Consider the following 11,810-nt stretch of genomic DNA (forward strand, 5'->3'; position numbering starts at 1 on the left):
CTCTTGTTATTTTGTTCTTTCTTTCACTCTTTCTTTTTCTTTCACTCCTTTGCTCTCTTGTTCTGCTATTTGTTTCTTTCTTTTTTCTTTCTTTCACACTTGTTCTTTTTTTGCTCTTTCTTTAACTCTTTCCTTATTTCTTTCACTCTTTTGCTCCCTTGTTCTTCTGCTCTTTTGTTCTTTCTTTCTTTCGCTCTTTTGTTCTTTTGCTCTTTTTTCTTTCTTTCACCCTTTCTTTTACACTTTTGATCTTTTTTTGCTCTTTCTTTCGCTCTTTTGTTCTTTCGCTCTTTCGTTCACTCTTTAATTTCTTTCACTCTTGCTCTTTTGTTCTTTCGCTCTTTCGTCCTTTTTTCTTTCTTTCTTTTTTTTCTTTCACGCTTTTGTTATTTCGCTCTTTCTTTCATTCTTTAATGGAAGATAAAAATAAAATATGATAAATAAAAATGATGACAGCAAGGAAGTAAAAATTTAAGGCATGTTTTATAATTCGTCACAAACGGTGATCATGGTTGCTGTGGTATGAAGAAAAACAAAACACTTTAGAAGTTTTGAGTCGATGAAGGAAATGTCTGGGCTGTGGGTTTGGTAGCTAGCTGGATTGTAGAACTCAATTATATAATAATAATAATAATAATAATAAACAAACAACAACAGCACAGTTAATAATCAAGGGTGAAGCATGGTGGTGGTGGCATCGTGCTATGAGGCTGGAACAGAGTTTTCTTTTATTTTTCAGAAATGTTAGTCAGTTTTCAACACTGTTTCTTCTTCTTCATAATAATAATAATAATAATAATAATAATAATAATAAAACCTTTTAGTTTTACTTTGTGTATATAGCATGTACTGTATAATCAAACACATTTAAAACTGAAGCAGATATTTACACACAACACAGAGGTTATATACAGGTCACATTAACCGACTAACAAATGGAATAAGTGAAGCTCGGCTGCTGTCTTGCTTCTTTCGAACAGTTAATCTGAATCTCTCAGGCTCCTGTTCCCAGCTGAGCTCTTCTTCATCAGGCACAGCGACTTGTTACTGGAAAACAAGATGATGATTTTTAGTCTGCATTTTTAAACCACATATAAGTGAGTGAGTGAGTGAGTGAGTGAGTGAGTGAGTGAGTGAGTGAGTGAGTGAGTGAGTGAGTGAGTGAGTGAGTGAGTGAGTGAGTGAGTGAGTGTGTGAGTGTGAGTGTGAGTGTGAGTGTGAGTGTGAGTGTGAGTGTGAGTGTGAGTGTGAGTGTGTGTGTGTGTGTGTGTGTGTGTGTGAGTGAGTGAGTGAGTGAGTGATTACCTGAGTGGCTGACACTGCAGGCCTGCAGCACATGGACAGTGTTCATGAGGAGCCTCGTCGTCCCACAGCAGCAGCTCCAGCAACTCATTTGACTGCTCGTGACAACTCTGACCCTCCAGAGGCCGCGGCCTGCACACTGGATACAGCAATGCTACACACACACACACACACACAGGGGAGTGATTCAGCTGAGCATGTTGCAGTTATATCGCATCATAAAATGAGTTTAGATTTGTTATAATGCTTAGGAAGTCTTTTTCTTCTTTCACTTTTTCAAGGAAACTTTTCTATCTTTGTCTTTCTGTCAAACATTCATTCTATCTCAAGTTTTTCTTTTATCTTATTTATTTAATTTCCGCTTTTCTACCAAAATCGTTCTCTCTACAAAATCGTTCTTACTTTTCTTTTTCTTTCTTTCCGTCTTCTTTTCTTTCTTTTTTTTTTACAATTATTTCTATAAAACACGTTTTTTTTATATAAATGTGCTTTCTGCCTTTTTCTCTTTTTCTTTCTTGTCTTTCAAAATGTCTATTTATTTAATTCTTTTTATTCATCACATACACAATCGTATATAGTGAAATGCTTTTTCTTTTTTTACTGTAGTTGATAAAATAAATAGAGACGATTGACACTAAAATAAAAGAATAAAAAATAAGATACAAATAAAAATAAAAGACATATAAGGCATATAGATAAAACCGGTGGAAAATTTCAATTCTTTCTTCTTTTTTTCTTCTTTTTTTTTACCCCTTTCAAATGGTTATTCTTTCTTCATGTATTTTTAACTCTCTCTGACCCTGATGTTCTTGCACTGAATGTCGGAGAACCCCGTTAAGAGAACCCTGTGGTACCTTTGTGTACCGCGCAGCAGTGCAGGGGGCTGCAGTCACTCTGGTACTGACAGATGGTCCCCGAGTCTCCGCGGGTTTTGTTCTGCATGCACACTCCCCACACACACAGCTGTTCTCCACAGCACTCCTCATCCTTCACACACTCCTGCAAACACGAGGGAGAACGTTATCAGAGGACATCCTGAGCGGGACAACGTCATCATGCTGCACCCTGGGGACAGTCGGTGGGAGGTGAAGAAGTCCCTCACCATGTTCGTGGATTTACACAAGACGCATTTGGAGCTGCTGATGTTGTACAGACAGTAACTGTTCTCCTCACAGTCCTCGTCTATCAGACACTCCTGCAGACACACACACAACATATATTAGTATCTCTTCATGCAGCGGCAGTAAGTAAATGAATGAATAAGTAAATGCCTCAAAGGCATAAACGTTTCCCCCTACTGTAGAGGCACCCTAGAGGGCACATATCCTTTCACAAAGAACCACCTAGAGGGCACTTTAATTCATTTTCTCACATGTAAGTATCTACATGAGAAGGGTAACTTGGAGGGCACTGCATCCTGTTTCCTCACACATAGAGGAACTCTAGAGGGTACTGTGTCACATTTCCTCTCATATTAGGGAACTCTAGAGGGCGCTATGTCACATTTCCTCTCGTATTAGGGAACTCTAGAGGGCACTATGTCACATTTCCTCACACAGAGGAACTCTAGACGGCACTATGTCACATTTCCTCACACAGAGGAACTCTAGAGGGCGCTATGTCACATTTCCTCACATAGAGGAACTTTAGAGGGCACTATGTCACATTTCCTCACACATAGAGGAACTCTAGACGGCACTATGTCACATTTCCTCACACAGAGGAACTCTAGAGGGCACTATGTCACATTTCCTCACACATAGATGAACTCTAGAGGGCACTATGTCACATTTCCTCACACATAGAGGAACTCTAGAGGGCACTATGTCACATTTCCTCACACATAGATGAACTCTAGAGGGCACTATGTCACATTTCCTCACACAGAGGAACTGTAGAGGGCACTATGTCACATTTCCTCACACATAGAGGAACTCTAGAGTGCGCTATGTCACATTTCCTCACACATAGAGGAACTCTAGAGGGCACTGTGTCACATTTCCTCACACATAGAGGAACTCTAGAGGGCACTGTGTCACATTTCCTCACACATAGAGGAACTCTAGAGGGCACTATGTCACATTTCCTCACACAGAGGAACTCTAGAGGGCACTGTGTCACATTTCCTCACACATAGATGAACTCTAGAGGGCACTATGTCACATTTCCTCACACATAGAGGAACTCTAGAGGGCGCTATGTCACATTTCCTCACATATAGAGGAACTCTAGACGGCACTATGTCACATTTCCTCACACAGAGGAACTCTAGACGGCACTATGTCACATTTCCTCACACATAGATGAACTCTAGAGGGCACTGTGTCACATTTCCTCACACATAGATGAACTCTAGAGGGCACTATGTCACATTTCCTCACATATAGAGGAACTCTAGACGGCACTATGTCACATTTCCTCACACATAGATGAACTCTAGAGGGCACTGTGTCACATTTCCTCACACATAGATGAACTCTAGAGGGCACTGTGTCACATTTCCTCACACATAGATGAACTCTAGAGGGCACTGTGTCACATTTCCTCACACATAGATGAACTCTAGAGGGCACTGTGTCACATTTCCTCACACATAGATGAACTCTAGAGGGCACTGTGTCACATTTCCTCACACAGAGGAACCCTCTTTGTGTCTCTTGCACTTGGTGAACCTGGTGTAGGAAGGAAAGTTGAAGAGCACAGGGAAAAATTGGCAGCTTAAGAAAAATGCATTATGGTGGAAACTGTAAATAAGAGACTTGCATTTTGTTTATTCTATGGGGAGTCATTTTGTGTGTGTTTGTGTGTTTGCATGTGTGTGTGGGTGAGAGAGAGAGAGAGAGAGAGAGAGAGAGAAGAGACAGAGAGACAGACAGAGAGAAAAAGAATGGACTATTTTACTAAGCATTCTCATATTACAGAAAAAAGTGTGTGTGTGTGTGTGTGTGTGTGTGTGTGTGTGTGTGTGTGTGTGTGTGTGTGTGTGTGTGTGTGTGTGTGTGTGGACGCGTGAACACTCCCAGGCCAGGAAATTCCAAAAGATTAATTCTCCATCCGAAAATAAATAATAAAAACAACAAAAACAATTCAAGATGGGCCGAGAGCGCTACAGTTACAGCTGTCTACTCCTGTTAACTGAAAGATCCCTTTTTTCACATTGTGTCATAAAGCTGACATAACCAGGTCATAAGGGTGTCACAGAAGATGTCATATGAGGTCAGTTTATGTCCAGTGATAATATTTCCCACGATGCCATGACAGTGACTCACTCATGCCTATTTGTTTACATGACCTCATTAACCACTGACTGAAATCGGGCTTTGATTTAAACCGCCTACTTTAATGAAATCAAAACATTCATAACAAAATCGAAATGTTTGTTCTCCAAAAAACATCCCAAACTCGACGAGCTGCGCCGAAAGAAGTGAAAGTATCATCTCTATGGATTGTAAAGAAAGAAAGCATGGTTTACGTTTTCAATATTCACCTCAAGATTGGGATAAAGTTAACTTCCTTAGCTTCGGAGGAAGAGAAGAAAATAGATACCTTGTCCTATTTTTTTCATTTCCCGACGTATCGACCCGACCCGAAGCACTTTTTACCCGAACCCGACGTGCATTTTTTTTTTTTTTTTTAAGAAAGACCCGACCCGAAAAAATTAGACCCGAGTCCGACCCGACGGCAATTTTTTTTAACCCGAATGTTGCATAACTCTACACCAGTGATGTCAAACTCAAATTCACAGTGGGCCAAAATATAAAACTGAGATAAAGTCACGGGCCAAACTGAATATTTATTGAAAAATTAACTGCAATTAACCGATATGTAATGTTCAAGTCGGGCAAGTCGTGGCCTAATGGTTAGAGAGTCTGACACGTAACCCTGAGGTTGTGGGTTCGAGTCTCGGGCCGGCCATGACTGAGGTGCCCTTCAGCAAGGCACCGAACCCCCACACTGCTCCCCGGGCGCTGCAGCATAAATGGCTGCCCACTGCTCCGGGTGTGTGTTCACAGTGTGTGTGTTCACTGCTGTGTGTGTGTTCACGGTGTGTGTGTTCACTGCTGTGTGTGTGCACTTTGGATGGGTCAAATGCAGAGAATGAATTCTGAGTATGGGTCACCGCACTTAGCCGTATGTCACGTCACTCACTTTCAACCTTTTTCATATGGAAACAAACTTTAGTTTTGCTTAAACACAGGATTTTGAACAACGAAACTTTTTACATTTGAAATAAAAGACACATCAGTGGTGTTCGTTTCGCAAACTTTGACCATACACTTTTTGACAAATTCTCCCTCAGATTTTGCCGTCTCTGCTGCCACAATAAAGCTTTACAGCCTTTACAGCAGCTTCACTTTTTGATTTAGCTTTCATGAACATAGTCTGTCGGGAAACCAGACTTTTTTTTCATCTCCTCCACCTTCTGGAGCTTCTGCTTTACGTCCAGGTCCTTATACTTCTCATAATGTTTCGTTTCATAGTGTCTTCTTATGTTATATTCTTTTGTTACAGACACGTTAGCTTTGTGGGGGCGCTTGCTGTTCGTGACTACGCGTCAATACAGTGGCAAGGCATTCTGGGATTTGTAGTATTAGCGGAGCATGCGGCTAGCCAGCTGTAATGCACATCTGATATGATCTCGCCAGAGTAATCTACACCCCTGCTCTACACTAAAGTAACCGCTACAGAATGGATTCAAAATTGATTGACAGGTCTGTTTCAACTCAAATGAGCTTACCGCCAGCCACACGTCGCCAGCCACATGTCGCAAGCGGTCTTGGCAAACAGAGGAGAGGTTGGAAAAGGACTAGAGTCGATGCACACACACGAGATACAGTAGTTCGGGTCTTCTCGGGTCTGTTACGTAAAAACACGTTCATTTTAAATTACCCGAGACCCGATGCCGCTATTATTATACCTGACCCGTGTACGAGGCACACGGACCTCGGGTTTTCGGATCTAAGTGGACCCGTGAAGACCTCTACTGGTAAGACCTTGGAGTTCACAATATCTTCTTTAACCGCAAAACAAATGGCACTGCTCTTAACATTCTGTTCTACATAATAAGTGAACACTGAACTCTTCATGCAATAACAGTTAGTTCACATTATCATCCAAAAAATGCCACCCATTTCTCCCAATAAACAGACTTTCTACTCAACTTTACATAGTATTTATTATTCCAAACTGGAGCGTTATGAGGCGTAAAGTTATGCTTAAACAACCTTTTCCAGGAAAGAAGTACTTGCCAGAGATGGGGGACTCGAGTCATATGACTTGACTCGAGTTAGATTTAAGTCGCAAATTTGAGACTTGAGACTTTCTTGACAAATATTAAAAAAAAACTTGACTTGACTTTGACTTCACATTCATGACCTGAGACTTGACTCGGACTTGTTAAATGACTCAGAGATGGGGTACTCGACTTGACTCGAGTCAGACTTAAGTCGCAAATTTGAGACTTGAGACTTTCTTGACAAATATTAAAACAGACTCGACTTTGACTTGACGTTCAAGTCAAAAGACTTACTTGTGACTTGCACATGTGTGACTTACTCCCACCTCTGCTATCTGCTGATGGAAAGATGAAAGTTTTACTCTTAAAAAAAAAAGTGCAATCCCTAATTTTTTAAATGCTGCCCTGGGGACAATATACAGTACCAAAAAGAAGGACTATTTTGGATGAAGGACTTTAACCATGTCACCATTTATAATATCGAAATCGAATGCATTTATATTCCCACATCTAAATAGATCCTAATCAGACCCTCTCTTCTAATGTAGTGACACTTCCATATGAATTTAAGATGTAATCCTATTTATTCATTTTTTTCCTGCATGTTGATATGGGGAAGGAGAAGCCTGGGTAAAATATCCATGTTAGACAGAAGGAACCTCCCAAAAAATACGGTAATAAGGTACGATCTCTCTAAAGCCATCTGTTTAAAACGAATCCACGTTTATCTATATTATTCTATATATACATTCATTCATTTTCTACCGCTTATCCGAACTTCTCGGGTCACGGGGAGCCTGTGCCTATCTCAGTCGTCATCGGGCATCGAGGCAGGATACACCGTGGACGGAGTGCCAACCCATCGCAGGGCACACACACACACACACTCTCATTCACTCACACTCTCATTCACACACACACACACACACACACACACACACACACACACACTCATTCACTCACACACTACGGACAATTTTCCAGAGATGCCAATCAACCTACCATGCATGTCTTTGGATCGGGGGAGGAAACCGGAGTACCCGGAGGAAACCCCCGAGGCACGGGGAGAACATGCAAACTCCACACACACAAGGCGGAGGTGGGAATCAAACCACAAACCCTGGAGGTGTGAGGCAAACATGCTAACCACTAAGCCACCGTGCCCCCCCTCCCGCTTCATTTAATTAGAAAGAAGCAAAATATTCTGCAAATTGAATTTAATCCATTTTAATGTTGGAAAAGTCTACAAATGGGTTTATTTATCTCATAATTGGTTTATGGCCATCTTATAATAGGAAATATTTAATCGTGCGATGTGCCAGTGATCAGGCTGTTGTCTAGAAGAAGGCATTTCCTCTTGCTGAATGTCCAAGACCCAGATTCAACTCGAGTCATCCAGCTCTAGTTTCAGGACTTTCTCATTGGCTCAATACTCGGCGTCACCGCCTTAATTTTGACATCTGGATAAAATTATCCAGCAATATGTGTCACTGCTGTACATTCCGGAAGAACATACAGTAGCACAGCCGTTATCCTGTTATGCGCAAATGGTGTCATTTCCGTCATCTATTTCAAACCACTCAGTGACAGGTTGCTCCACATCGTGGCACTAACCGATCCGATGGCACCGTGGCAGGATTATTTGCTCCACGCGTCATTTCTTTGCCACACTCATCAAACGCTGCTTTCCATGCATTCTTTCCAGACTGCATAATCGCCCTAAATGCACCATACACCGCAACACCACTGCTAACAGCATGCAAGCAGCCATGGCAACGAATTCAACCCTGATTCGCAGCATAACTCCAGACGTTGTATAATAACGACTCACAGAGCATTTGAGATTTCTGTAATACTCACAATTGGTGTGTGTGTGTGTGTGTGTGTGTGTGTGTGTGTGTGTGTGTGTGTGTGTGTGTGTGTGTGTGTGTGTGTGTGTGTGTGTGTGTAAACACAGAAAGCGACTATTAAACTATTAAAGCTTCTGGTGCCTACAGTCACGGCAGTAAAATGATTTTCCAGTCTACAAAAAAAACATGTGTTTAAGTTTAAGTCAATATACTTGAGAATTTACAAGCAAGAGACAGAAAGGAGGAGGGAAAAAAACAGGGGAAATGTTGAATCAAGGGCTGTGTGACTCATGTAGCGCTGGAAACATGTTGTGACACAAAAGTGGATCAAGTCCAAACATGATCCGTCTGCTGTTCCACCGAATTACTCCATAACATCATGCATTCCCTGCGGAAACGTAAACAATTCCGTCTCCAGTGGGAATGATGGTAATGATGTCTGGGACAGTACATGCCTAATAAAAAGCGATGATTGTTTTATAGACTGCTGCATCGTGGTATTAAACTCAAACCGTCCATTAAATATGACTGAGATCGTTTTCAACAAATAAACTCGCTGCATGACTCAGACAGGCCTACTAACATACAACCATAAAAATTTGCTTGTGTGTGTGTGTGTGTGTGTGTGTGTGTGTGTGTGTGTGTGTGTGTGTGTGTGTGTGTGTGTGTGGACTCACATGGTCTACTTCGTTCCAGCGGTTCTCTTGATTGAATGCTTCCGAGTAGCGTGTATCTCCTGATTCACTCTCAGCATCCTGGAGAAGGAAAAGAAGAGGTTTTTAGTGACCTTATTAATCCACAATAGATTTCCATTAATAAGACATAACAAGGCATACAGAGGGATGTGGTAGCCTAGTGGTTAAGGTGTCGGGCTACCAATCGGTAGGTTGTGAGTTTAATTCCTACATCCACCAAGCTGCCACCCTGGGCAAGGCTCTTAACCCTCAGTTGTATAAAAATGAGATAATATGTAAGTAGCTCTGGATAAGGGTGTTTGATAAATAAAAAATTATATATATATATATGTATATATATATATATATATATATATATATATATATATATATATATATATATATATAACAATCTGAAGCATTTTAATCAGTCTAATCAAATTATAATTAAGGAATAAAACCCTTGGGTGTGCAGTAATATAGAAAATAATCAATAATAGGTTGATGTGATGCAGCCTGGTGAACTTCCATAATAAAAGTTTCCCTGTGACACATTTAGCTTTTTCTGGAAAGTCCACCGTATATTCAGATTAAATTTAAATTAATCTAATCATTTATAGTCTCACTATGCCACTTCATGACCACACACCTTTTTTTTTGTCTGGGAATTCTGATTTTTTTTTAACCGTGTATAGATGCTTAAGCACTCTTCACACACACGACAAGAAACTGTCCTTAAAAGATGTGGAAAATTACTGGAGACTCCTTCCATACACGCTAACTAAACATTTCCATACAGGAAGCTTTACCAAAGTTTTGCAACGATTTGCTTTGTTCAGTCACAACGTTATTTGCTTATCTTGGATTATTTGGAGCCTCCATTTTACACTTCATGTGTAACTGAGTGTATTAATATAAACATGAGATTCGTCTTATTTATATTTATGCCACTTGGCAGACAAACTCATGCAGAGAGACTTACGTCTCATTTTGTTTAAATGAGCAGTTGAGGGTTAAGGGGCCTTGGTCAAGGACCCAGCAGTGGCAGGTCAGGCCAGTTCCACCCAGTCATGACCTTCTGATCAGTTCTCCGACTTCTTAACCACTAAGCTACCGTTTCCCTTTTAAGCCAAAACTACTAACGGATGGAGAACTGAATAATGCCGCCATGTACAATATACAATAAATTCACATTTAGTTGAGCTTTGGGTGAAAGGCCCACCTTGGCTTCATTGGGATTGGGGAGACCAAAAGGCAAACGGTGTCCATAAAGAGATCTGGAAGTCTCATTCTCCATCTAAATATAATACAAGGGATCAGGGATACGATTAGAACATATAACATTTTCAGTTTGTTAAAGCCTTAACAATAGACATCGTCGTTGTCACGAAGCAGCTTTACAGAAATCCTCGTCTCGATTTTGTATCCTTAGTAGAAAAGCCAGTGGTTCACAGCATTCCTGGGAGAAGCTCCACATCCACCACGGCTTAGACGAGGACAAAGCGTTGGAGTTAATCACACAGTGGCAAAGAAAACTGATTTATTGCCCCGGGCTCTCTTTGAGGTAATTGCAATCATAATGAAAAACCTTTCACTCTAAAGCTTGTCCTTCCTTGAAAACCTCTTCACACACTCTGCTGAAGTTGCTGCTGCATTTCAGAAATATGTCTAAGAAAAAAACTCCAACAAGTAAAACATCCCCTCAACTTCTACTAGCTGTGGGCAGCACTCATTATAGACCAGAACCAGGATCCTGGGATAAAGAAGATCCTTTTCATGGTAATATTACAAAGTGCGGTTTCCCCAAGTCTTATTATTATAAAAAATATTAACAAATATTACACATGGCACCTTTAATATTATCAGCTATTACACACAGCACCTTTAAAATGTAAAAGACAGATGATTATAAATAAATACAGAAAGGAAATCGTATAATCCATCTGTGATTTGAGGTGTAACGTTAAGCATTTACATTTTTCAAACCAGGTATTTATGACTTTCAGCCAGCTTCAAACTCACCGAGTCAGCAGATCAGAACCCCTATAGCCTCATTTATTAAAACTGAGATAGGGCATCTCGGTGTCCTACCTGATGCACGGCTTCTTCCAGTTTCTGCTGCGTGTCCTCCATCAGCTTTTCCACCTCCTTAAACATTTCGTTTAAAGTTAATTGGCCCAGAGCCACATGCTCCCCCAGAGTCTCACCGAGGTCCGAGGGTCTCGTCTTATCAGCCTTGGCCAAGGTAATAGAGAGAGAAATGAGAGTCAAGAGCAGCATCTTGAGTTGTGGTGCAGCAGAGAGGCTCCTCCAGTCTGACCTCAGAACCAACTGAAGGGAAACTGAAGAAGGGGAGGAAAAAAAAGCTGGAACAAAAAAAAAACTCACTTGGCTTTCTAAATGCCTGTGTTGTTAAAGTGACAGTGCAGCATTCCTGTTTTCCTTTTAAACTACTCACATAGTCTTTGTGTTATAGCATGGACGTTTTAATACGTCATAAAATATTACGATATATATACATAGAATTATAATATACCTCTCTATATGACTGTCTTTAAAAAAAAAAAAAAAAAAAAATACAGTTATTTACTCCACAATTAAAACATCCATTGACTTCCAACACTGTTGGGGGAAAATATAACTATACTGATGTTCATTTTGAAACGTTCTGAAGATGGTTTTAGACAAAGCTTCTTAGCAACCTTCGAGATAAGTCGAGCTTATTAAAACAGGAAAGAGGGAAAAACC

At 40.6% G+C, this 11,810-nt stretch overlaps 1 protein-coding gene across 1 annotated transcript; it reads right to left on the bottom strand.

Moving 5' to 3' along the window:
* Nucleotides 1–464: 464 nt before the first annotated feature.
* On the bottom strand, nt 465–11,401 carry dkk3b (dickkopf WNT signaling pathway inhibitor 3b). Its single transcript, XM_027135109.2, has 7 exons — nt 11,154–11,401; nt 10,285–10,359; nt 9,066–9,143; nt 2,405–2,497; nt 2,157–2,301; nt 1,306–1,456; nt 465–1,047 (listed from the first exon to the last, which is right to left on the bottom strand). The coding sequence occupies exons 1-7, from the start codon at nt 11,340–11,342 to the stop codon at nt 981–983; spliced, it is 798 nt and encodes a 265-aa protein (XP_026990910.1). The 5' UTR covers nt 11,343–11,401; the 3' UTR covers nt 465–980.
* Nucleotides 11,402–11,810: the final 409 nt, after the last annotated feature.

This window comes from Tachysurus fulvidraco, chromosome 17, assembly GCF_022655615.1.
Source record: "Tachysurus fulvidraco isolate hzauxx_2018 chromosome 17, HZAU_PFXX_2.0, whole genome shotgun sequence".
Classification (NCBI taxonomy): Eukaryota; Metazoa; Chordata; class Actinopteri; order Siluriformes; family Bagridae; genus Tachysurus; species Tachysurus fulvidraco.